This window comes from Andrena cerasifolii, chromosome 4 (assembly GCF_050908995.1).
Source record: "Andrena cerasifolii isolate SP2316 chromosome 4, iyAndCera1_principal, whole genome shotgun sequence".
NCBI lineage: Eukaryota > Metazoa > Arthropoda > Insecta > Hymenoptera > Andrenidae > Andrena > Andrena cerasifolii.
In genome coordinates this window covers 19,618,106-19,643,410 of record NC_135121.1, presented here as the reverse complement: position 1 = coordinate 19,643,410, position 25,305 = coordinate 19,618,106, and the positions used below count along the sequence as shown (strand labels likewise).

At 43.3% G+C, this 25,305-nt stretch overlaps 1 protein-coding gene across 3 annotated transcripts in view; it reads left to right on the top strand.

Annotated features, from left to right (window-relative positions):
• LOC143367698 (follistatin-A-like) overlaps positions 1-25,305 on the top strand; it is a 94,697-nt gene that overhangs the window by 27,932 nt on the left and 41,460 nt on the right. For 2 of the 3 annotated variants that reach the window (XR_013085079.1, XM_076809783.1), the window contains exons 2-4: positions 14,327-14,515; positions 16,657-16,875; positions 19,260-19,496. Coding sequence is in view for 2 of the 3 variants with exons in the window: in XM_076809783.1 (XP_076665898.1) it covers positions 14,327-14,515; positions 16,657-16,875; positions 19,260-19,496 (645 nt within the window). In the remaining variant the exon portion in view is untranslated. The remainder of the gene's footprint in view (positions 1-14,326; positions 14,516-16,656; positions 16,876-19,259; positions 19,497-25,305) is intronic. The other variant, XM_076809784.1, reaches the window with a different exon arrangement.

Sequence of the window (25,305 nt, the reverse complement as noted above, 5' to 3'; positions counted from 1 at the left end):
TACGGGGGCGGGGACTAAAGATTCTACTGAAATCATCACGTGCTCCAAAAAGATAAGAAGAATTCCAAATCTCAGACGCAACTGCTCGAGAAGTGGTATAGACCAGCAACCAGACAGACACCGGTCAATCATTAGCACAGTGATTCCCAACCTGTGTGTCGCGAAGTGTTTTCTAAGGGGTCGCCACGGGTTTGGTTTTCTTTTTAAAATATAATTTAATGTGTTTCCTTTTCCTCATTAAATTCACCTTACCTCGCGGAAGGGTTCGCGGATTATTTGAACATTATAAAAAGGAATCGCGATTGAATAAAGGTTGGGAAACACTGCATTGGTATAAGAACCTCGATATTTAGGGGATGCATTCCGCGAGGGACACCATATCGCCGCAGCGAAAAGGGAGGGAAGCTTGAGCCATATTTGGGTAGGCCGGTGAACGGCAGGCCTCTCGGTACGAAAAATGCCGCGCCACGTGGGGGTGGCAGGCTCGCCGGAGAGCGCGCTCCGTTTCCTCGATCGCCGCGGAACAAAGCTGGCGTGACATTAAAGGAAAAGCGGGGGCAAAGCCGCCGTTGACCCGTAGTCGCGAAAAATACTCGGCTAGGTCCGCCAAGCGGGTTGGAAGGAGGGGAGGGTGGGTGCTCCCTGCGGGGGTGGGAGGGCGACGCAAGCGTAGAAAGCGGAAGGGCTCGAGAGTGAAAAGAGGAGTTGGCTCAAAGTTTCGTTCATCCGGGCCGTGCTCGCAAATAACAGACTCTAGACACGGTGCAGAAGCGGTCGGTCGGGAGTACAGTGGGCTTTGCTGGCTCTCCGCGAACTGCGAGAGGGGGCGAGCCGGCATCCCGTCCGAAAGGGGAGCGTGGAGGGGCCGACGCGAGTGCATTTACGCGAGGGGGAAGGACGAGGGAACGAACGGGGGATGGAGACCGGGGACGGGCGCACGGGGAGAGAACGAGAGGGTGGGGAGGGCGGAGGAGGAGGAGGAGGAGGAGGAGGAGGGTGGAGGAAGAAGGGCGTAACTGGGCCAAACGGTGGCTGTGTCGCGGTCTAGACACGCCGCGGCTGAGAATTAATGCCCCGTGTTCACCAGACTTTCCTTTTCGCTCCGTAACGAGCTGCTCCGCGGTTTCCGTCGTAATCCGTGACGTCCGACGCCACCCGGCCAATTACTAACTCCTCCGTCCGGAATTTTCTTGCTTAACCGACTTTTGCAACCCGCGGAATCTCGCGGCAGCCTTGACGCTAACAGCTTCGAGGGGCGCCGCGCCGGAGCCGGTCTCCGGCACCGCGCGAAAATCGTCCGCGCTTTGGACGGTGGGACGTGGTGTGTCGGAGACGCCGATGGTTCGGCAACGCACGCAATCGTTACGTTTTCTGGGGAGAATTTCTAGAGGTGCGGAAACTGAGAGCGGTACCACTGTCGCGTACCGCTCTCAGTTTCCGCGACACTCGGGGCTGATCACGCGCGCCCCTCTTCTACTTAGCGCACTGGCACCGCGTTGGTACCTTCGGTTTTACGAGCTAGACGATCAGTTTTCGTGGTCGCTTGAAATTCTTTGAGATTTTGCGAGGAACATTGCGTACTCCGATACAACCCCTTGGCTTTCCTTTGAATTATTTGTGTCGACTGTGCGATCAGCCGGAGCCACGTCGGTGGAACGTTCGAATTATTTGCTTCGCCACCGGCGCTCTTAATTTTAGCGATCGGTTTAATTGAACGGTACAGAACGACTAAACTGTTCCCTCTAGCGCTAAGTGAGCGATTAACGCGAGCGGACGCGACGATAGGCAACACTAATTATAATTCTGCCGCCTCCTGGGGTACTTCATCGGGGAACCGGGTCGCGTGAAATGAACACTATTCCTGGCCAAGGTGTTTCCGTTTAAGATCCGTGGATCTGACACCAGCTTATGTCACTTGAACGTCGTTTTCTCTTTTAGATTGGGAAAGATCTAGCGGCGAACTTATCCCGCCATTTGAGTTCCATTTCGAATTCAACGTGTCTTCCTTTTTTTCTACAGGAATTTTGTGGATTACAGATAGCAGGGGTGTGCGAGTACTCGAATTTCGAGTCGAATAATGATCGGTCGGTCGAGCCGAGTCGAGAGTTTGTTTTTTTCTCCGAGCTGCTGGAAATCGACGAACTGTTTGAAAAAAGATGCGAGCTACTCGAAAAACTCAAATGGCTTGAATATTCGAGTCCTTGTAAGACTTCGAGTTACTTGGAAGATACATTTTCAGTTCGGAAATTTTCAAATTACTCGAATACATAGTAGTACGAATCTCCAGCTCTCGAGTTACTCGTAATATTCGAATATTCGAGTCGTTTTAGTTTCTCGAGTAGCCCGCATTTTTTTCAAACAGTTCGTCGATTTCAAACAGCTCGGCAATCGAACAATCGAACAGATTTCTTTATATAGATCGAAAGTATATGTCACGAATATCACAAAAATGTAAATCAAAGATGCTACCAAAAGCTAAGTCTGACCTCGAGGTTGAAAAGTGAAGAAAAGTGACTGACAAAACCGTCTGTTTAAAATTAATTATCTTTATCATATAAAAAATACTTTGTAATAAATAAATGATAATAAATTAATAATAGATAATAATTTGAAAAAAAATGATAATACTAATGACAATCACCAGAGTGGGTAATTAAACATTACATTTATGAGAATTTTTTCGATAAGAAAATTCAAAATAGCGATTGGATGCGATAATAATTCTCACAATGACTGCTTAATTACCCACTCTTATGATCTCATCGATATTATCATTTATTATCACTACTTTTCTCTAATTATTATCTATCATTAATTTATTATTACTCATTTATTATAATACACTCTTATGTAATAAAGGTAATTAATTTCGACATAGACAGCTTTGTAATTATCTTTCCCCCTCCTCTTTTCTTTCCTCTCTTCCGCCTTTATTGATCTCCCAAGGTCAGAGCAGCTTTTGGTAGCATCATTAATTCACATTTTTGGGACCCTTGTGACTTACACCTACTTTCGATCTTTATAAAAAAAATCTGTGCGATTCTATCATCAATTGCACAGTGCTCCTTGTAAGTGCATGCGCAGACACTAGATACTACACGAACGTTCGTCGTATAAAGCCGGCAAGTTCGATTTCCCTTGTATGTATAACACTTTCGATTATACTGCCTCGAATTCTACGCAAGACGTTTCTCTCTTTCTCTCTTTTTTTGTTACTATTCCCGCGCTAAAGTCTTTCGCATGGCAGTAGTCGATAGATCAGGGATATGCGGTCGGTGTGGTTACGATCGTATCAATTATTATGTAAGGTGGTTTACACACGAGCAATGAGATTCAGCAGGTAACAAGAACCATGGTTGATAATTCCTGTCGCGAAAAATGTCATATTATAATCTTCGGATACGGTGTCGACTTGCAGTAACTATTTACACAGCGATTACTCAATACAAAGGTATCGCAGTTTTCAGGAAAGAATTTCATTTCCAACGAAACGTGCCGATCTTCCAGCTACGGAAGCTCTGCGAATAAAAGTAATCACTTCTGTCGTAACATTTTATTCCGTCGTAACGATTATACAGCACAGTTCCCGTGAATGCGATCCGTTGGCAAACGAAAGAAACTACGGAATTGTGCAAGTGCTCGACTCGACGAAGACCGTGGCCTGGGTAAAGGCACCTCCGTGGTTCTTTGATCGAAATAAAAATAGACGGTGCTTGATTTTCGTCTGTGTGAAAGGCATTTCACGCGATGTTAAGGGAGGTCAGTGGCAAAGGCGAGCCTGAAAATGGGGTTAGCCTCTTCTAAGAATTTCCTCGGCGCTCTTTCATCTCCGCTCTGCGACACACTGACTCTTTCATCTTAACTCCCCAACCGGTTCGCCTTTTATATAATCTTAATTAATTTTTTTCAGCGCCGACCCCGCGCGTCGAAATGGCACGCGAGTAACTTCGAGTAAAATTTTTCCCACGTCTCACTTCGGAAGGGAAGTGGGCCCGACATTTGTCTGCGCTTAATTACTTCACTTTGCGCTGCTTCAAACGGAGCAGGGCATTCATTTTCCGTAGACTAAACATAGAAGCGATCGTAACGAATTCTAGGACGCGAATGTGTTCGCTGCACGCCCCATTGCTTGATTATAAAACTATTTTTATTCCCGCCCGTAACACGAACCATTCGGGCGAAAACCGCGCTGGGTTCGAAAGGTTCCGCGGCTATTTTAGCCGGCAACTGAACGTCATGCTTCTGTCAGCCCAACCTTCTTACGGGATAACGAGATCTAGCCGAATTTAAGTTTCTTAGAATCACAATCGGATACGAAATTGGGGCGAGGCGACGCAGCGCCAGCGAAACTCTCAGGCGGACCATTTAAATCGCTAATAATTGACAGTGCCTTATATTTATTTTCTGCCGCAGTGCTTCCGTTACTCGTTCCTCCGCGAAGTCTCGTCAAGTGTGGCCATTAGAAATGTGACGAAAGGCGAGGAAAGTAGAGTGGACAGAATCCGATCCACTCCGTAGTTTCATAGAATTAAACATTGTAATTCAACTCCAATGCGTGCTTTAAGGCCTGCGGATCTCGAATTTCGCGCAGTGCGGTAAAAAAAAAGACACTAGCGAAAGTTGCTTACAAGAAGACTTAGCATCGAATCAAATCAGTCAGCGCATTATTTCGGCGCAGTTCTCGCGAACCTTGCAGCAACGCTTCGCCCCAAACTGAAGCTCGAGTTCCACCAACAGAGAAGAGTAGTATAGTAAAGAGAGTTCTAAATCAAATTTGAGTTTTGCCTTCAATACACGTTCAGAGTGGTACGATAGACGTTCAATACACGTTCAAAGTGGTGCGATAGACGTTCAATACGCGTTCAGAGTGGTGCGATAGACGTTCAATACACGTTCAGAGTGGTGCGATAGACGTTCGATACACGTTCAGAGTGGTGAGATTGACGTTCAATACACGTTCAGAGTGGTGCGATAGACGTTCAATACACGTTCAGAGTGGTGCGATTGACGTTCATTACACGTTCAGAGTAGTACGATAGACGTTCAATACACCATACTACTTTTGACTGGAGCCATAGGTGTATCGAACGTCTATCGTACAACTCTGAACGTTTATTGAACGTCTATCGTACCACTCTGAACGTGTATTGAACGTCTATCGTACCACTCTGAACGTGTGTTGAACGTCTATCGTACCACTCTGAACGTGTATTGAACGTCTATCGTACCACTCTGAACGTGTATTGAACGTCTATCGTACCACTCTGAACGTGTATTGAACGTCTATCGAACCACTCTGAACGTGTATTGAATGCATAACTCAAATTTGGGTTAGAACTCTCTTTACTATACTACTGAGAAGCAGGACAAATTTCATCTCTGCGCGGATAAAAATATTTTTAATGCAAATTCGATGAAACTATACTAAATTAATTTAAAGAACAAAATCTATTCTTTTTCTATTTACAAAGCTCTTGAATTTCTTCAGTCGTGGTCACATTAATACCCCTATTTCCTCTTTCTTCGGGGTATGCCACTGATTCCCTAATAATCAAACCTACAAATCCAAGCAAAAAACCTCAACCACCCATTTCAAAGAAAAACCCGCAATTTTCTTCGAAAATGTCAACTGTGACATAGACTTTCAAGGTCCAAACTTGTTAATCCTAGTTTCTCAATAATTTCCCCTTATTCTGTAGCATCTTAGCTTTAACGCCGAGGAAACTCACCCCTCCATCTTATTTCCATTAAAAGTTCTACAATTTTGACGGAAAATACTGCAGTTTGCTCCACTGTGCGCCGAGGGGCGCGAGCGAGAACTGGTCGGATATCCTATTGGCGAGTTAACGGGAGTCTCGATCGGCAGACGGGAACCGATTCTCGCGGCGATCGGCGAGACGTGCAACGTCCTTTCCTCTCGCTGGCCCCCCGAAGGACGAAGGGGGACGAGGGGGAGCGGAGGTGGGAACCGCGGCGTCTGACGCGCGCTAAACGATCCCTCTGTCTCGCGAGGGCGATCGGCGGGCGGTACCGAGAAACGAATAATTGCGCTTAGTCGTTGCGCGCCTGCAGTGTGCGCTGCATCGCTGCGCGAAGGGCTGCAGGGGCAGGGGGAGGCGAGGAGGACCGCGAAATGTGAAGAGATCGAAAGGGGAGAGGGGGCGAGGCATCGCGCGGCGAGGAAGGCGCAGGGAAAAAGGAGCAGCCGCTAGAAAAAGAGGAGAAGGTGGTGGGAATGGTTGAACGGAAGAGCTGGATGCGGGGCGGAGGGAAAGAAGGGTTGGAGGAGGGAGGGAAAGCGAGACACGGACGCAGTTACGCGCGGTCTAAGGCCAGACGCTGGCCAACGCTCGCGGGGAGGAAGGGGGAACCGGCGGTTTCCGATTGCATTATCGCTAGGTGATTAATCGGTGCCCGAGGTGTTCCATTGTCTCTCAGGGACGTCTCGATTCTGGTTCCACCGACGCACAGTGGTCCGGAATCGTAGAAAGGTCAACTGAATTCAATTGCTCAACCTCCTTGGAAATCCTTGATCTTTTAGCCTTAGGATCTGGGTTAGGTCTGTGGACTAAGCTTTGGCATGGGTATGGGTTGCCATGAATCACCCGAAAATTTATTGTTTGCAAAAGGTTTGAAGAAGGGAGGAAATCGGGGATCGAAGAATTTCTGGAACTCTTATTTTTAACAAAAATTCTGCTAGTTTCGTTTAAGGAAATATCTGTTCCCGCGGAATTTTTATTGAAAGAAACGTTACCCTTATAGGAGCTTCTTTAGAAAGTGTTCTCGTGGAAGAGATATATCGTAGAACCTATATAATACAAGTTCTATGGAAACGGTTGTATTAGAAGATTTATTAAAAAGGTTCCATGAGATAAAGAAAAGTACTAAACTATTAGGTACTAGTTTTATTTAACAATATATTATCATATTCTTCCTGTTTATTTAATAAAAGGTATGAAAATCATAATATAAGTAATAATAACTGCTAGAATCTATGAATGTTTCAATCGAGAAGAGTAAAACTCCTTGAGATTTAAATATCCCTGGTGTCACCCCTCAGCGATATAAGACTTAAGCATAAAGACAACCTGAGTCAGTCCGTCTATCGTTATCGTTGTTGCTCGACTTGCGTTCGCTATAAAAAGTAGACTTTTTGAATATTGATGAACAAAATATCTGTTGCTGTTACAGAGAAATTATTATTTTTATATTTTATAAGTTCCATTCCAACTAGAACTTTTATTTTCGAAAACTTTTACTTCATCAGTCTTCGTGGGAACTTATACCTAATGTGAGAACATTTTCAAAAAAGTTCCACGGTCCATGCTTCAAATCGAACCTATTGAAAAGTTCCAGAACTCTTTCGAACCCTGGGAGAAATGTCTGTTTCGGAGCGATCACATTTCCTCTGAAATTTCCGTAACTTTGCCTCACTGTATTTTTCTATGGACGAGAGTCGACTTAAATGTGACTATGTAGCGTTATGGAGTGCCTTCTCACCTATAAGTACGTGTAATATGAAACGGATATACGTATTAATTAATTAGAAAACCTTTGAAAGATACCCTTTCGCGAATCTCTATTTTATCCTGTTTTTCTGTTCCAGTTACGTTTGTGAAACGTTATTATCGCTTAGGCACGATGAATTTTGTACGAGGGTATTTATTAGAATCCACTTAAGACGGCTGCATAAGAATATTTTATAGCAGGTTGCATCAGCGCAAGTTACAGCGTGATTTATCAGCGCATCAAAATTCGTTTTAGCATTTTGCTATGCAACTCGAAAAACATCTGTGCTGCAGAAATTTGCATACTTGCTAGAAATTCGACCGGGAGTATAAAAGTTGTTTACAAGGGCAGTTCGGTATCCTAGAAGAATATAATACCAGAATCAGATTTTACGAGTCAAGAGACACCTAAAACCGTTCCTTTATGATGAAGAACTTATAAATAACAGTGACACGAAGTTACCTACCCTTTCTACGATTTCATGCTGATTTTCTTTCTTTCTCGTCCATCCTCCTGTCTTCTCAGACCGCCACGGGGCATCGCGAATTCTGCTACGCGCATGCCGGAGATGCGTGAACTCTTTGACTCGATGGAAATGCTGGATCACTGAAATTACAGTGTTTCTCGAGAAACTTAAGTCTAGGAAAATTATTATGAATCTCATTTATTTTCGGAAATGAATTTTCAGTTAGTTCAAATTGTGTATTAGGTACTAGCTAATCGCGAACGTATCAACACATCTACAATTTATAATGAATGTTAGCAATGCATATCGAAGTGAGATAATGCGTTTGATGATTTGTGGAGGAATCGATTAAAAAAGCCTTGACTGAAATTAATTTAGATTGCACGTAGATCGATGAATGCGTGTATTAAAATTGCTGAAATCTTATTAGCAGCATTAGAACCTATAAGAATTACAATAGAAAATCACAGTAGAGAAGATTCGACATTAATAGCTGCTGAAGGTGCTCTTAAATTCACATTTAAAAGCTTGGAGAAACTGAATACTGAATTAAGTAATGAGTTTCTTATTGCTATTAAAGATGACATTTTCTCTTGTGTACATTTTGCGGATTTTTTTACAAGTCAACGGCTTGATGTAGGTTTCCTGTTTTTTTACTATCTTTACATAGTATTATGAACTACTTAAAAAAAAAGTTTCAGTTACAAAACTATTGTTTTTCGGAAGTTATGCATACATATCCGAAAGTCTCTCGATTTTAGACGGCTAAACGGTGGGCCTGAAAACAGCTGTATGTCGTGTCTGAAATTAAAAACAATAAAATCTGCTTATAAAGTATGTCAACAGCTATCGTCCAACGGGGCCGATTTTGAAAATTTTGAAAAATAAAGAAATGGTGAGAGATCAAAGGTGAAGTCACATTTTTCTAAGAGAAACGTCCACTGTTTTTCTTTATAAAAATTAAACGGGGAATCGGAATAAAAAAAGCCCTCGTTGGACGATGTGGAATCTTATTACGACCCTGCATGCAAAATTGGAAGTGAATTGGTTGAACGTAGCGCGAGTTTTTAAGCCCACCGTTTAGCCGTCTAAAATCGAGAGACTTTCGGATATGTATGCATAACTTCCGAAAAACAATAGTTTTTTAACTGAAACTTTTTTTTTAAGTAGTTCATAATACTATGTAAAGACAGTAAAAAAACGGGAAACTTACATCAAGCCGTTGACTCGTAAAAAAATCCACAAAATGTACACATTTTCCGAGGGTTCAAACGGGTACACCCCCTTCAGTCCTGTTCGGGGTTGGTTCTAGGAACTAAGCAACATGTTGAGTGGTGTTCCTATGCGTTCTCTGTATTCTCCATAATGAGCTATGTTTCAAATATTCAGTCTAGTAAGCGAGAGATATGTTCAATGACCGTGTCCAGTTGAAAGCCTTTGAACCTTGCTCTCTTTGTATTTTGGAGCACCTTCGCGACGGTGGGTTTGGCAGAATTTTTAGTCGAGTGCTTTCCGTTTCGAAAGTAATTTCGCGGTGGCTCGTTACATCATGCGAAAAGAGTAGCGCTTGCAGACAGCTTGTTGCATGTTGCCTTTTTTTTTAGCAACAAACAAGTGCATACAAATTTCAAGAATCAAATAAACCTTCTCCATCGCAGCGGCACACGCAGAGGTAACCCTGGAACATATTCTCGACTTCTTTATTAACGTCTTGCGTATTTGCCTTTCATCGGGGCTGCATTTATCCCAACAATGAATCAGTTTCGAATTATTTTATTTAACATTTACTTGCATCCACAACCGTCGTTATTAACTAATCCGCTCGGGCGTTCCTTCGCAGCCGTTCAATCACGTTTATTGTTACAACCACTTACGGCCGTAATCGCTTTATAAGCGCGTTTTAAACACACGCCTTTGTTACCCAGCGTCTGACTCGTCGTTGGCTGCGATGAAAGAAAATATAAGACAAGCACGCAGAGATCCCTGTAACTGATCTGTTGATTTACAAGCCAGCGTGCTTCAAATACAATCGGGATTCCTGTTCGCGCTTATCTGCGTGTTATCACTTGTAAATCTCTCGTTTAAACCCTCCCTTACCAATATCATTTATTTCGCACACTGACGCCTGACGGACGCGAGCGCTGATATTCAACAGCAAATTTTCAAAGTCCAGCCAAAGTATCACGATACGTACTTGGCTCAAAATTATTATTATTATTAGTATTTCGACGGGAGAACCCTTTAGTATACAAAGCTCGAACAATTCAGCACAATATATATATATATAAAATAACGTAACATAAACAGAGAAAATAAAATAAAACGGAAAATATAAAGTAACGAGAAAAACATAACAACATAAACGACGACATCGCCAAACCACTGAGCGCAAAATTAAGGAGATGGTAGTCTCCTAAGTACATTAAGCAAAACGATCACGGTACTAGCTCCGAGGAATATCTCATCCAACGCTAGGGCTCGTTTCATTTCAGCTAGCAAGGCAAGCTAATTTTTGTTGCTGTCATAATGCAGCTTTAGGGGGTGAAATCACCGCTGAAAAAAAATCAGAAATTTCTTTCTCGTGGAACACCTGGAAAACAGTGAGAGATATTGGAAAAAAGTTTAAACAAAAGTTGCATCTTTTTTATATCTATAAAACTGCGCAAAAGTAATTACAGAATTAATGCTTGGTGTTGGGGGTATCTTGAAAAGTCTGGATTTTTCGATAATTATTTTTACTCAGCTTTGTAGGTATAAAAAAACGATGCTACTTTTGTTTATACTTCTTTCCGTTATCTCTCACCGTTGTCGATATATTCCACGAAGAAAGAAAATTCTGAATTTCTTTCAACGGGTGATTTCAACCCCCAAAACAGAATATGGCGCAAATAGAAAATACGTTTCTCTTAAGCACGACCTACTCTACTTGCACACAAAGTTGCATATTTCTCCGAGTTCCCGGGTTGCCTAAATTCCCTTGTAAGAACCTCTACTAGCCACAGGCGTTTTCGTTACATAGTCGGTTGGATTTTGGCGAACGGCAGAGCAGGCTGGCATCCAGATGCACTTTATATGCAACTCACGCATGGCGCTATTCAAATACACACAATCGAAAGTGGAAGTAATTAGTACGGCCGTTGGGAGGCTCGTCGCGGCGGAGACGTTGGCATGCCCGCTAACTCGTCGTCTTCGAGGAATTTTACCCTAGCCGATGGAGAGTTCGGCAAACAATGTCGACTATTCCTAACTTGTAGCCAGGAATTGGACGAGGCCGGGTGTGTGCTGATCACACAAGCCCCGAGTACTTGCACACGAAGTTCACGCGGGACGTTTCCTTTATGAATTCGTAGCGCAGAAAAGTATACTTTGCTCTTCCGTTTCTGGTCACTGGAGACCGCGGACCCGAAGCTTGTCTATCAATGGATGCAAATGGAATCCTCGAAATGCTCCTTCTTCCTCTTTATCCATTATACATTCAGGCACCCTTGTCCTGACGACGCGGACGTTGCCACGGTCGAAATTGGGTGGGCACAAGGTTCGAAATAAATAAAAAAAAAATAGAGGGAGATTATAGAAACGATAGATTTGGATAATAATTAAATTAATGATGGACGCCGTTTGATTTGAAGGAAGGAGGAGTGAAGTGTTCAGAATTGACCTAGGAGGACACAGTTGCCACTGCCTCCATTTATCCCACGTTAATTAATTAGAGGCACACCACGTTGCAGGGCTAAAAGAATGGGTAAATTTAAAAATTCGTTTTCTCAGCTAATTTTCAGTGAAATATCGGGATCTTTTCAGGAGATGTTAGACAACATTTTAACTTTAGCGATTGGAACATAGGAAATAAAACATTCTTTGTGAACTTAAAGAAAAGTAGGTTTTCTTCGATGTAGCGTGCGATTTTTTGAATAATTTTAACCAAAATAGAGAAATGGCGCCTTGGTAAAGAATTTCTTTTGTTCACTGAAACAGCTCGGCTTTGGAAATTTAAATATGATGAAGATCGTGCACTACATTGAAGAAAATCTGTTTTTCTTCAAGTTAACAAAGAATCTATTAATTTTTATGTTCCAATCGCTTTTGGGATCTTCTGAAATAAAAAAAGGCAAACATATTTTTAATTTGCAGCAGTAGTTGTTTGTGGTCGTTGTACTGTTTTTGGCCCTGTGCATAATTATCGCGGTTTTCTTAGCTCGATATTACTTACAGACACATAATTATGCGTAGAATCTCACAGCGTAAATATTTTGCTTAGTATACCGCCAGAATTATAAGTTTACATTTATTGCTTACACGGACAAATATTATATTTTTTAAGCAGTGGCCAAAACTGATGCAATACCTTAAAGTGGCCACAGATGGTGCATCCACCCTACCTACATCTTTAATATTCTCTCACATTTTTATATCGATTAAATATAGAAAAAATTACTATTTTCGCTACTTTCAACTTTGATCGACATATTTGTCCATAATTCTTGTTTCGCGGCGGCCGAACTTTCGGCCGGGACAGTGGAATGTCCCCTCAAGTTTCTAACCAAGCGTGGCAGCAAATGCATGTGCCTCTTTTCGCCAGTTCCAAGGAATTTCCATTTTCCCTACTTCCCGAGAAATTAGGAATCCAGTCGAGTGTTATTGCATCTCGCCAGCTAGCATTATCACGAGCAACGTTCCTTTTGCAATGTTATGACACGTCCATCGAGCTTTCTAACGAATGTTCCCTCGATTTCGCGCGCCAGGCCTTGTTCCACTTTTTTTTTTATATATATATATATATATATAAATCGACGCGCATTGCGCCGTCCCGTAGACGGCGTTAATTAAAAGTCCTTAGAGGAGTTTTCCTCGCGACACGTCTCATTAATACGACGTCTCGCGAATACTGATGCTCGTCATCTATCTTTCATTAAAGAGAGACGGGTGCACGGGATTTCACGTTACGCACGTAGCATAGTTATGGCAGTGATTACGCGCGCTATGAAAATAAAAGAAATCCCCTGTCGACAGTACCTGGTGACTCGCGGGGTCTCAAGGCTTCCCTCGTCTCCGGCTGGAATTCCGCGTTCGGATTTTCGAAAACTCACCGTACCCCTTTCTCGGCTGCACTTCTAAATGGTCTTTCTATCGCGGTGCCTGAAAGAAACTTGATTTTTCGGGAATTAAAAATAGAAATAAGTACTGCACGTATTATGTTGAAAGTTCGTAGCTTTATTCTATCACCTTTTGAGACTATAAAACAAATTTGGAAGTGAAAAATATCCGTTTAGTAAAAAATATCCGGGCGCATCGTGAAGCGAGCGCCTTGCAAAATGTGTAGCAATTGTAATTATCCCAAACTCAAAATTCAAACAGATTGCCAATCTATAAACGCGTGGCTACCGTCTTAAAAAATTGGTATCGATTTTAGCAAAAAAAAATTATGGTTTTGATGACCGTAGTAATTCAATTTTGCAAATATTTAGAAGATTCTAGTTGGAATTATAAAGTAACGTCTACTGACAAGGGGAGGACACTATGTGGTAGACATGGATTTTGATGAGCCTTGGCACGATGGATCTATGTCGAAAATAAGTAAATAGGTGTCCGAGCGTTTCTGCCAATGGGTCTTAATAATAGAGATATTTGCATGGAAATTATTAAAAATTTCATAGTGGCCGTGGGATTTTAGTGGGTAAAAATCCCACAACTACCCTGGCGCCCGCGGGAATTCCCTTCTGGAGGCGTCAGGGTGCCTTTTGATGATATCTTCACGTTAAAAAAGAAAATTTTATTTTATAAATTTTTTTTTTAACTTGGGGTAATCTTGAAAAGGCACCCCGACTCCTCCAGAGTAAATGAATATTTTACTCACAATTTTTTTTTATAGTCTTAAAAGGTGATAGAATGAAGCTGCAAACGTGCAAAATGGCACCTGCAATACTTGTTTCTATTTTCAATTTCCAAAAAATTAATTTTTTTTCAGCCGTCACTCTTAACGCTATTCACGATCCATACAATCTGTGCTTGATATTTGCAAAGTGTAATTATCATTAATCTAGGAACACTGATCAATACTTTTATGATTACACGACTATATTCTCCGAAGGGCTGTATCTTCTTTGTAATCCCTGCGTTTCGTGTGTATGAAGTAACGAAAGCCTGGGCAAAGACAATAGCTAGATACTTGACGTGCCAGTTCCGAAAGTTATCATCGAAGTTATATAGTGAATTTTTGGTTTTTCGAAGCAGAGGGTAGAGGTGCATTCGACGATGGGGTATGATCTTCAGCTCGTAAACAGTAGCTGAGCACCGGGTCTGCTAAATAAAACCACACGGAGGGATATATTTTTCTTTAATGATATGTTGCAGGCGGCATATGCTGGTCTTCCATCAGCAACGGTCGCTGCAAGGAATTACTGTCCCAAGGAGTGACAAAGGAAAATTGTTGTGCGTCCAACGCGGCAGCGGCGACCGCGTACTCCGAGGAGGATCTCGATAGCGGAAGTCTCTTTTTCTGGAGGGTGCTCGGAGGAGGTGTGCAGTGTCGTCCTTGCAGAGGTGAGTTAACAAACTCATTGTCCACAGGCTTCCTACTATTTAGAGTTTATACGATTTTATTTAAAGTCATATATCACCATCGAAATTGTAATAGAAGAAAAGAATTATTCTTTAGTATTTAGTGCCTTTTCGAGAAAAAAAACGTGTGATATATTTTTTCTTTTATTTTCTAGTGTTTGTGGACTTTTTATTTTTTTTTTCATTCTTTCATGCTTCATTTTTTCTTTTCATTTTTGACTTTTTTATAAAAAATTGTACTATCATTACACCCACGCGCGCCTAAACAGTTTCAAGACAATTGGACTGGTGGAAGTAGGTGAAAATTGAGTTGCCAGATTTGAACCATACACCAAACAAACAAAGAAACAAACGCCAAATATACAGAGGATCGAAGCTAGGTAAAATCATTTGAAAACGGTAATTCGTACAGTGCATATCCGACACTGTATTCTCTACGAATTCCTACAAGGAAATAATGCTGCAAAAGCATGCGAAAGAATTTGTTCCTTTCTCGGTGAAGGCGTAGCAGTGTACGATGTGTGTGCATTTTGGTTAAGCGCTTCAAAAGCGGTGATTTCAATGTGTTTGACAAACAACGCCCTGGAAGCCCTCGGATGTGCGACAACTCTGATTTGGAGCACCTGCTCGCTGAGAATTCGGTACGATCGCAAAAAGGGCTTGCAGGCTTGTTAGGAGTAACGCAGTAAACCATATTTCACTTCATTTTAAAATAAACCTTCATTTTAAAAGCCCCAGGCGTCAAGAGGCCCAAAGTTGCCAACTGCTATCCTGTGTTCTATTCCAACAGGTACTATAACACTTGGCCCGTTTTTAGTAAACTACCTCTTCATTTTCCCCCAAATATGGGCCCCTGAGAACGTTTGCCACCTGGGCCTTTTTTCTTAAATCCGCCACTGCTTAATGTATTTGCTTTCCTAACTAGTTTCTTACCGTTTATGTGTTACATAAATAAATAAATAAATAAATAAATGTTAGAATATAATGTTTATTTATTCAAGAAAATAAAAGTTACACAGTCGAACGTCAGTATAATAATAATAATAAGAACTGTATAAAACTTAAACTAAAAGTAATAGAAAGAATACTGTCTTTAGCGCGATACAAGTTATCCGTTCAGAGGGTATTCTCGGACTGAGAAGCGCAGGGATCGAGAAGACCGTTTTCCCCTCTTTTGGGTCTCCTGTAGCGAAAGAAAGGAAACTCATAAGTTACCGGGTCCTTAAAGTCCCTGACACTCTAACTCTAGGAACAGTCTATCGTTGTACATATTCCAACAATAAATAAGCACGTAGTCTTTTAAATAGCACATTGCCAGCGAGTGTGTACAGACCAACTCGAGCCTCTCGAGGCTCGCGTTTATAGGCAGGCCACCGATCCCGATTGGCGAATGCCGTGAATTCGGGAATAGACGTCGCCAATGAGAGGTCGGTATACCTGTTTGGCAGCGATCGAGGGCCTCTGGAGGCGCCCCATCCGTCAGATAAACATTAGTAGCGAACGCAACTCGAGTCGTGTAGTAAACACCAGTGACGTCGAGTGCGCGGCTCAATGAATTTTTCCGCGATATCGTTTCCCATCCCTTAATAGATTCCGTGATTAAGAGTAGCGCAAGTTGCTTTTAACATGTTTCGAAAAATGCTCGATCGAAGTGCAGTGTCGTTGGGGATTTGATATTCGGACCAGCTCGAAGTCTACTCGACGCGTGTGTTATGCTAATGTGTTCACTAGAATAGCAGACAAAACACATGAATTTTTAAATTTTTACCAATCCCCCAGTGCCCAATGCCGCCTTTGTCCTTTACGTCACGTTTTATTGCGCACGGAATGACCGCCAGGCATAAATCAAATTAATTCGTCGTTTTATTGGCGGACACGAGAGTTTTACAAATCTCCCCCTGTTTATTCGAATTCCAGAGGCTTCGTTGTCAGTTTCGCGTAACGAGCTCTTTAGAGGTAAGAGCTAGCTGCTCCCAGGCTAACGCGGAACAATGTACAGACACCTTCGAGATCCTGTAACCTGAGAAACGAATTTTCGACTTCGATTCAAGTTTCCGAGCATGCTCACTTGGGTGTGCGTTTGAAGAGCGGATGCCAATGAAATGTTTTCCGTTCCTCGACAGAAAGCTGCGCCGAAGTGAGGTGCGAGGAGGGGAAGAAGTGCGTGGTGCGCAGGGGGAGGCCAAGGTGCGTGTGCAGCCCCGAGTGCAAGGCGCCGAGGGGCGGCGGTCCGGTTTGCGGGACAGACGGGAAGAGTTACAAAAATCTGTGCAGGCTGAAGAAACGTGCTTGCAAGAAGGGAAGCCACGAGCTAGCGGTCGCCTACAACGGCCACTGCCAAAGTGAGTACCTATATACGAATGAGATGGTATCATTATCGTTACCGTGTTACGATTCGCGCCGTTTAATCAAGTCCCTTACTTGAAGGAATAAGACAATAATATCCTAAAACATTCTCGATCCTTCCAGGAACAAATTTTTACGCAGGGCTGTAAACTTAAGGGGGTATCCTATTCCTTGGGCTTTGCTAAGATCATAGCAAAATTTGTGATTTTTTTTTTTGCGAAATCAGCGATGCGATTGCTCTGAAATTTGGACCATGTTTTGATGCACCTTTGAAGAAGCTGCAGGTTTTTTTTTATTAATTTTTAACCGTAAATATAGTAGTTATGCATAATCGAACATATCACGCCGCGCAAAATTCGTCGTCTGTTGGTGTGCATGATATTTATCTACCAGGTAATCTGAAACAGAAAAACGATACGGCGTTTTATTTTATACATGTGTAGCTTGAAATTGATCAACTAGCAAAAATCAAAAAAAATTATTGAGCAGTACGGAGAGTTTTCAAACTGAAAGGTCTGAACGTTGTATTTTTGCTATCCAATTTTGCGCCTATTTTCTTACGTAACAAAAGAAGTACAGAACTTAGCGGTATTCTGGTTCATCAAATTGAAGCTACGCATATACAAAGTAAAAGAATGTTTCATTTTTCTATTTAAGATTACCTGGAAGGTAAATATGCATAACTCGCGATGCATAACTCCTATATTCATTATTAAAAATGAATAAAAAAAACTGCAACTTCTTCGAGGGCGCATGAAAACGGGGTCCAAATTTCAGATGAATCGAAATGCTAGTTTCTTAAAAAAAAATTCCTCAATTTCGCTATGGTTTTAGCCCATAAAATAGGATTCCCCCCTTAAGGACGGCGAAATTGGGCTATGCTATTGAAGACTTAGAAGAACCTCTACCTCAATTTTCTCGCGATAGTTCCCCACAACTCAGTATGCTCACTCATCTCGGGCAAGTGTACCGCTGCTCCCTGTATAGTTTTACCGCACAAGCCTTTCGCGGCTGGGCGTCCGAACGGTGCGAACAGAGTTAACCCCGAGCGACCGTACCCACACAGCACCATAACATTTCAGCAACGTCTCTGCATTGATGCAGTGCAATGTTGCACCATAACATTGCAGAGACGTTGCAGGTTCAGTCCTATGTCCGCCTTCGCAATATTGCAGGTGCGTATTTTTGCAATGTTGCAGCAACATTACAAAAATGTAGTCCTGCAACGTTCCGAAAATGATTTTGCAACGAAACGGCGACAGGAGTGTATTCCCGCAACGTTTCGGATATTTTTCGGAGAATGGTCCCCGCTTGCAACGTTTCGCGCTGTGATGGACGCGACGACACGAATGCGTGGCAGAATCGTATTAGAGTATAACGCCGGTGTGTATTCTCTCATAGAATTTTTTTTTCCCCAGGGGGGATTCGAACCGAGGACCTGTAGCATCGTAGACGAACACTTTACCGTCGCAGCTAGAACCGCTGATTTATAAGATTGCTTACGTATTCGAACTTATACTCCTACCGTGCAAAACTTTAAACTCAAATTACTCAAAAACTGATTTGACAAACACCATTAGGGATTTGTAAGACTATAGGTGCGGACTACAACTTTCACCCGGTGTCATTTTAGGTTACGTTGGAAAACAGTCTTTAGACTGAACCTTTACATTTCTCTTTTCTTCTCTCCTTTTTCTTGCTTGATTGTGTGTACGTGTTTATGCAATAAAGACGTTTAATAATAATAGTAATAATTTCACACATTAAAATATATAGTGCCTACTCTGTCTAAAAAAATTAAATTGACCTTCAAATCTCTTCTATAATTTCATGTACAAACAAGTCTCGCGATAACACTTTTTTCGTATGATCGACGGCCAACGAGAATTTCTAGCGTATCCAGTTAAATGAAACATGCTGCAGAATCTACTGGACGTGATGTACATATTACGACAAATTTTGCAAAGTCATAGTTGCTTCAGAATATTGCTGTAATGTTTCTACAATATTTTTCGCTACAGTATTGCACGGCAATATGTGCGTAAATTTGTTTGGGCTTTCCAACTGGAACACTGCACGTCGATGTGCGCGCAATATTGCAGGAATATTGTAGGATCGTTGCCACTCCAATAATGCACAACAATATTGCAGCATCGTTCCTGCAATATTGCAATGCAACCTGCAACAACACAATGTTACAGCAACGTTCCTGCGATACTGCTGCAACGAAGTGTGCTGTATGGGGGTAAGATCGTCCTCGCCGGGTTGCCTGTTATCCCCATAAGCGAGCACGGAGGAGGTGGGCGAGGGAGGGGTGGGGCAGACGTTATCACGGGGGCGGTTTACGACTGTGCGTAATAACGTGTAAAGTGTCGAGCAGGTTCGTGCGCACGAGTCCGTTGCGGCCAAGGCCGGAGCTGCCTGTTGGACCAGAACCTGAGCCCTCACTGCGTGAGGTGCGCCCGCAGGTGCCCACAGCCGCCCCCGCAACAGCGAGCCGCCGCACGCCCCGTTTGCGGGGCCGACGGAAACACCTACAAGAGTGCCTGCCACCTGCGACTCGCCGCCTGCCGCGCAGGTCGCGCCATTCCCGTCGCCTATAAGGGCCACTGCAAACGTGAGTCTCCTTCTGCTTTCTTGCCTTTCTTCTTTCTTCGTCATTTGCTTCCTGCCCACCCCGCACCTCCCCCTCCCACCTTTCCATAAGTTTCCACTCTTTCTGCACCTCACCCCCTTTTGACTTTACAAGCCGTTGTCTTGCCCCATCCGCTCTCCGTCGCTCTCTCGCTCCCCCTTTCCGCCCCCTTCTCTAGCCACTGTTTGCCTTTTCTTGGGTTTCTCTTTGGCCCCTCTTTAGCCTCTCTTTGCATTCCCCTTGGCTGCTTTTTAGTCGGTTTTTTCAGCGCAGCGGTGCGCAACTCGCGTCGGGCACTCGATTCGGGCCGGACGGCGGGGAAATCGTAAACATTGAGTGGGATGTGGTGTCGAGTCGCTGATACCGGGGGACCGTGTCCTCCGGCAGCAAGGGACGACGGAGAGGAAGGGTCTGTTCTTGTTTCGGGGGAATCGTGGGGGTGAGTGATAGTGGGAAGAGGAGGAAGAGGTTTCTTCACTTGTGGTGGACCATTGTGTTAGCGGTGTTTTAATATGTTTCTGAGCTTTCCTGCTTCGAAGATTTTCTCAAGCTCAGCTTAAAGGGTCATGCCTAGTCGGCAGGCGAAAAAGAACGTCATTTTTGGGAATTTTTTGTGAAAAAATGTGATGTATGTTTCTTACAACTATTTCCTTATTTTAGAAGTACATGTATTCAGCAACTCTCAGTAATTTTGTTATAGGAAAATATTAAAAAATGTACGAATAACAGCCACTCTCGCGGTAGCTGTTTTTATAAAGGTGTTGCGCGGTGAGCACGATTTCTCCGAGCCGGAACATCTGAAATCAGAAAATGAAGAAGATTCTGTTACTATATGAGTTTATCTAGCATTTCTAAAAAAATGATTTCAGACAAAATGGCGGCCGTTTAACGCAAAATCATGAATTTTCGATGTCTGAGTTGTTCGTTTTTCGTTAATTTAAAAAAGAGTTTTCATAAAAAGAATCCTTCGTTCGCGCAACAAATAAACTCATATACTAATAGAATTTTCTTCATTTTTCGATTTTAAGTGATCTAGCTCGAAGAAATCGTGCTCTCCGCGAAAATAGTAGCTTCCGGGAAAGTGGCTGCTATTCGTTCACTTTTTAATATTTTTCTATAACAAAATCACGGGGAGTTGTTGAACCTATGTACTTTTAAAATAAGCAAATAGTTGCCAAAAATGTACATTAGATTTTCCACAAAAAAATCACGTTCTTTTTCGTCTGTCAACTAGGCATGACCCCTTAAAAGAACTATCTTCTGCATCTTCGTGAAATTTCACTGGAAATACTTTCTTGCCCCTTTCTGAAGAAATAGGAATAATATACCGTGTGAATATTCTGTCTCGGCTACTCGAATGTTAGCTGCCTTCGACAGATTGTTAGTCTCTATTCTCATCAGTGGGGCACTCAGGATTTAATCCTGGAGGGAGCGGAGTTGAACGGATAAAAATATTCTTAAGAAAAATTTATGTAACGCAAATTCATTTAAGGAGAGACTATACTTTAGACAACGCTAAAACCGGCCGATTTTGGGGATTTTTTCTGGAGAAGTTATGAAGCAAAACATTTTGAACATTTTACGACTTTTTATTTCACTTTTGAAGATACAAAAAAAATTTATGTTAAAAATATGCATCGTAGATGTCGTTATCCAATCATCTTGCTACAGCCTAGCCGCCGAAGTTGCAAAACGGTGGGTGTAATTTAGAGAAAACTATTCACCCAATCGACTTTCCCGTACAGATACAACTAGATAATTCCAAACTATTGTCGATGGACCTCTAGTATTAAACAAATAGTAATTTTAATACTTCAATGTTGTATAAATGCATTAAAAAAATTTCCTGCATAATCGTACCTCGTTTACTAAGCTCTACAATTTTGTCAATTTTTGACATTTTGGGGATTTTTGAGGTCCAGTGACAGTAGTTTGGAATTATCTAGTTGTATGTTTAAGGGCAAGTCGATTGGTTGAATAGTTTTCTCTAAATTACCCCCACCGCTTTGCGACTTCACCGACGACGTTGTAGAATGCATATTTTTAACATAATTTTTTTTCGCATCTTCAAAAATAAAAAATATAAAGCCATACAAAAATTCAAAATGATTTGCTTCATAATTTCTCTAGAAAAAAATTCCCAAAAATCGGGCTGTTTCAGCGTTGCCTAAAGTACAGTCCCGCCTTAATGCAGAATAAAAATTTATTTAAAGAATAAAATCCAGTTTTCTGTTTACAAAACCCACTTCTTGGGAGTGCCAGGGCCCTTTGGCCGCCCTCTGTGTGCGCCACTGATCCTCATATCGTAATTTCGTCGTATCAAGGATAAAACTGCCCCCGGAGAGAGCAACCGCGCTTTACCATGCGTTTTGTGCTTTCTTTCGAAAGCACTACCTGTTGCTCGTCGCGTGAAAGCGCGATTAAACGCAGGAAAAGGTTCGCACGATGCACGGTGCCCCTTAGTAGACTCAATCGATGAAAAGAGGAGCCGTCTGGTGTAAAACGAGCCGATTCTCATCGAACTGGCATGGAGAGAAAGCTTGCAGTGAATCGTTGCTGCGATCAGTCGAAACTCTTCGAAATGTGAAACAATATTTTACAGCACAGTTAATTCCTCCGCGAAACACATAAATTCTGTACGGATACCAAAGGAACGTGACGGCGTTTCTTTCGTCGCTCGTCCACGCGGAAAAGAAGCACGGGCACGCGTGCAAAAGAGGCGAGCAGGAAAGGGCGAAGGACGAAGACACGAGGGGGAAGAGTGTAAAGGTGGGAAGAGGGGAAGTTCAGTTGATTGGTGAGCAGGCGAGTGGCGAGACTGCTGCCGACGTCGCTGCTTTGCATCGGAATGTACCTTATTGTTGTCTGCAGGTTCGCGTAGTGCCGAATTCTTCTGACAGGTGCCATAAAGTCACCGAGCGAACTTATGCCCAAACAGGAGTTCGCGGGGAATAATAAAATCCCGGCCCTCGAGCGCCCGGTCGCCGGCGATGGCCTTTCGACCTCCTTTTACAAACCGAAATCGCCAGCGTCCATTCCTCTCCGTCAACAATTGCTACCTTCCCATTCGCCCCATTAGCGACGAAGCGAAAGGCCGCTGACGATCCGAGGAAGCAACGGGCGGCGCTCTAATACCGCGACTTCCCTCGAAAAAACGAAATCTCCGCCGCGTCGTTATAGATGCGGCGTCTTATTCAGAACGGAGCAGCGAGTGACTTTTTCCCAGAAACGTAGCCCCGGCGACGTTGCATTTCTGCGGACCGTTCAGGCTTTTTCACTTTGGTCCGCGGTTTTATAGCGCTGCTTCTTCCAGGAAAGAAGAATGGGATCCTTCCTTCTCGAAAGGTAAATTCTCCTTTAACGTCCTCCTTCCTGAGGCATTCTTCTCCGCCTGTCCCTAGTCTCTTGATCCCTCAACCGTTGCGTTATCCTCTTTCCAGGGATAACAGATCTTGATCGCCGTGCACATATTCCGCGAACAGCATTGTACCTCTTTCGAGCGCGCTCTCGTGCTCTACCTTTCCCAGCTGTACTTTTTCTCCTCGTTACATTGTAGGTAATTGGTCCCTCGTTACTTTCGGTCGGTCTGCGGCGGAAGCGATTGGAGGATCGGGAAAAGGAAGAGGGCAGAGAAGCGGGGTGATTTCGCTGTGCAAAAGTTTCGTTCGAATTTCTTATCGAAGTGGCAACAGAGAAAGGGTTGGCGATAACTTTAGAAGATCGAATGGAGGATTTTAAAAGAAGGGAGTGCAATATTCGAGACATCAGAGATTTCTGTCGATGGATCATTTGTCAAATCGAATCGTCGCTAACTGGACGACATAGGGGAGACCTAAGCGGCTGGACATAAAGTACATTCACACTGCGCCCCCCTCAGTCATCGTTCGGAATGGTTCCGTTCGATCCGCAGCCGCAAGTGGCATTTCTGGGGGGGAAACGTGCTAAACAGACCGTCGCGAGCTTTCGCGAAAATCCGTTAATTGGCCGGGTAGCCGCGGGGCCGGCAGACAGAGGAACAAACAGCTCGGAGGGACACGGGCGAGAGCTAATAAGCCTTTTTCGCGAGTTTTTCGGCGGGGCCCCGGGCCTCGGTGTTTGCGCGGCGCAGAAGGCACGATCTCTGTCGGTACGCCTCGCGACGGTGTCCGACATTGCGTGGATTCAAGAAGAAAAGGAGAGAAAGAAACAAAAGTAAGAAGAGGAGGGGTTTCGGCGCGGGGCGGGGGGGGGAGGGGGGGGAGGGGAAACAAAAAAGGGGAGAAAAAGCATCGGGAGGCAATCGCAAGATCGTTCCAGGAAGTTCATCGACCGAGACGCGATCTGCCTGGCTGTGAGGGAGAACAAAAAATTATAAAAAGAGGGAAGACAGACAGAGCCGGGGGAGGGGGGGGGTAGGAAGGGAGAGAGACAGTAGGGGGAAGGGTGAGAGGAGCGGGGATGAAGGAGGAGGAGAGAGAGAGGTGTATCGTTTTCTGCGTATTCCCTCGGAGAAGTCGTAATAAAGCCTGTAACTTTGGACATAAGATCAACGATTGCGAGAGAGGTTGGCAGTCTCTTTTCCAACATGGCGTGGCTGCACCTTCGAAAACGGTCACGCGATCCGTTCCGATCGTTTCGCCTGCTAATTACCCGGGATGTCTCGGCCCGAGACACGAAAGGGTTCTAAAACTTCCGCCGGGGAAACGCGACATTGTCGGGGCAATATTCACGGGGGCTTCGATCGTTTCGCGGCGTTTCTAAGCGGGGTGGACTAAATCGAAATCCTCGGGCGAATTGTAAGTTGAACAGTGTTGGGAGGATACTGTGCCTAACGTATTGGCTGAGGACGAATAGGAACAGCGTATAGCGTATTATCTAGTATTCTAGTGGATAAATTAGAGAAGGTAGACAACTTGAAGCTTCGTCTTCTTTTTCTTTATTGTACATTGCACACCATTAAGCCGTGAGCATTAGGGTGACATTTGTATGCGTTGAAATTTTTTTTTTTGTATTTCTTCTCTCATCCCTTAGAACGGTGCAATTTGGTTAAAAAAATAGTCCCTGAAAAAGTTTATTGCAATAGAAGAACAGGAACGGGTGCCGACCAGACCTTAAAGTTTAAATTTCTCAAAAATGGTAAGGCCTATCGAAATTTTCTTCAAATAATATTGAAAGAGCATTCAATTTTCTACAATTACTGTGTATATAATTTTCTCCTGCTTCCAACCAGTTTTTAGATAATAGCGTTTGAATATAGAGAGATCCGCGCATATAGACACGCCACGCCGTACAGGTGGGACGCGCGTAGCGCAGACCTCTCTATATTCAAACGCTATTATCTAAAAAATGGTCGGAAGCACGAGAAAATTATATATACAGTAATTGTAGAAAATTAAATGCTCTTTCAATGTTATTTGAACAAAATTTCGATAGGGCTTACCATTTTTGAGAAATTCTTCAAATTCAAACCGTTGATGAATTCTAAACTTTAAGGCCAGGTCGGCACCCGTTCCTGTTGTTCTATTGCAATAAACTTTTCCAGGGACTATTTTTTTATGAAATGGAACCATATTAGAGTGCGAGAGCAAAAGAAATCGCAAGTTGAAAATAAGGGCCACCCTAGTGAGCATTCACGAGTGAATTAAAATGGTTCACTGGGAATTGCCATTTCTTTGCCATAAAAGTCACGGACTTGAGATTTCTTCTGAAAGCTGATCAGTCCTCTGTGGAATCAGGGATATATTAACTCTCCGCTTTTCTTAATCTCTGAAGCTTTGCCCCCTCGCGGGCACGGAATTTGCCATCGGAATTG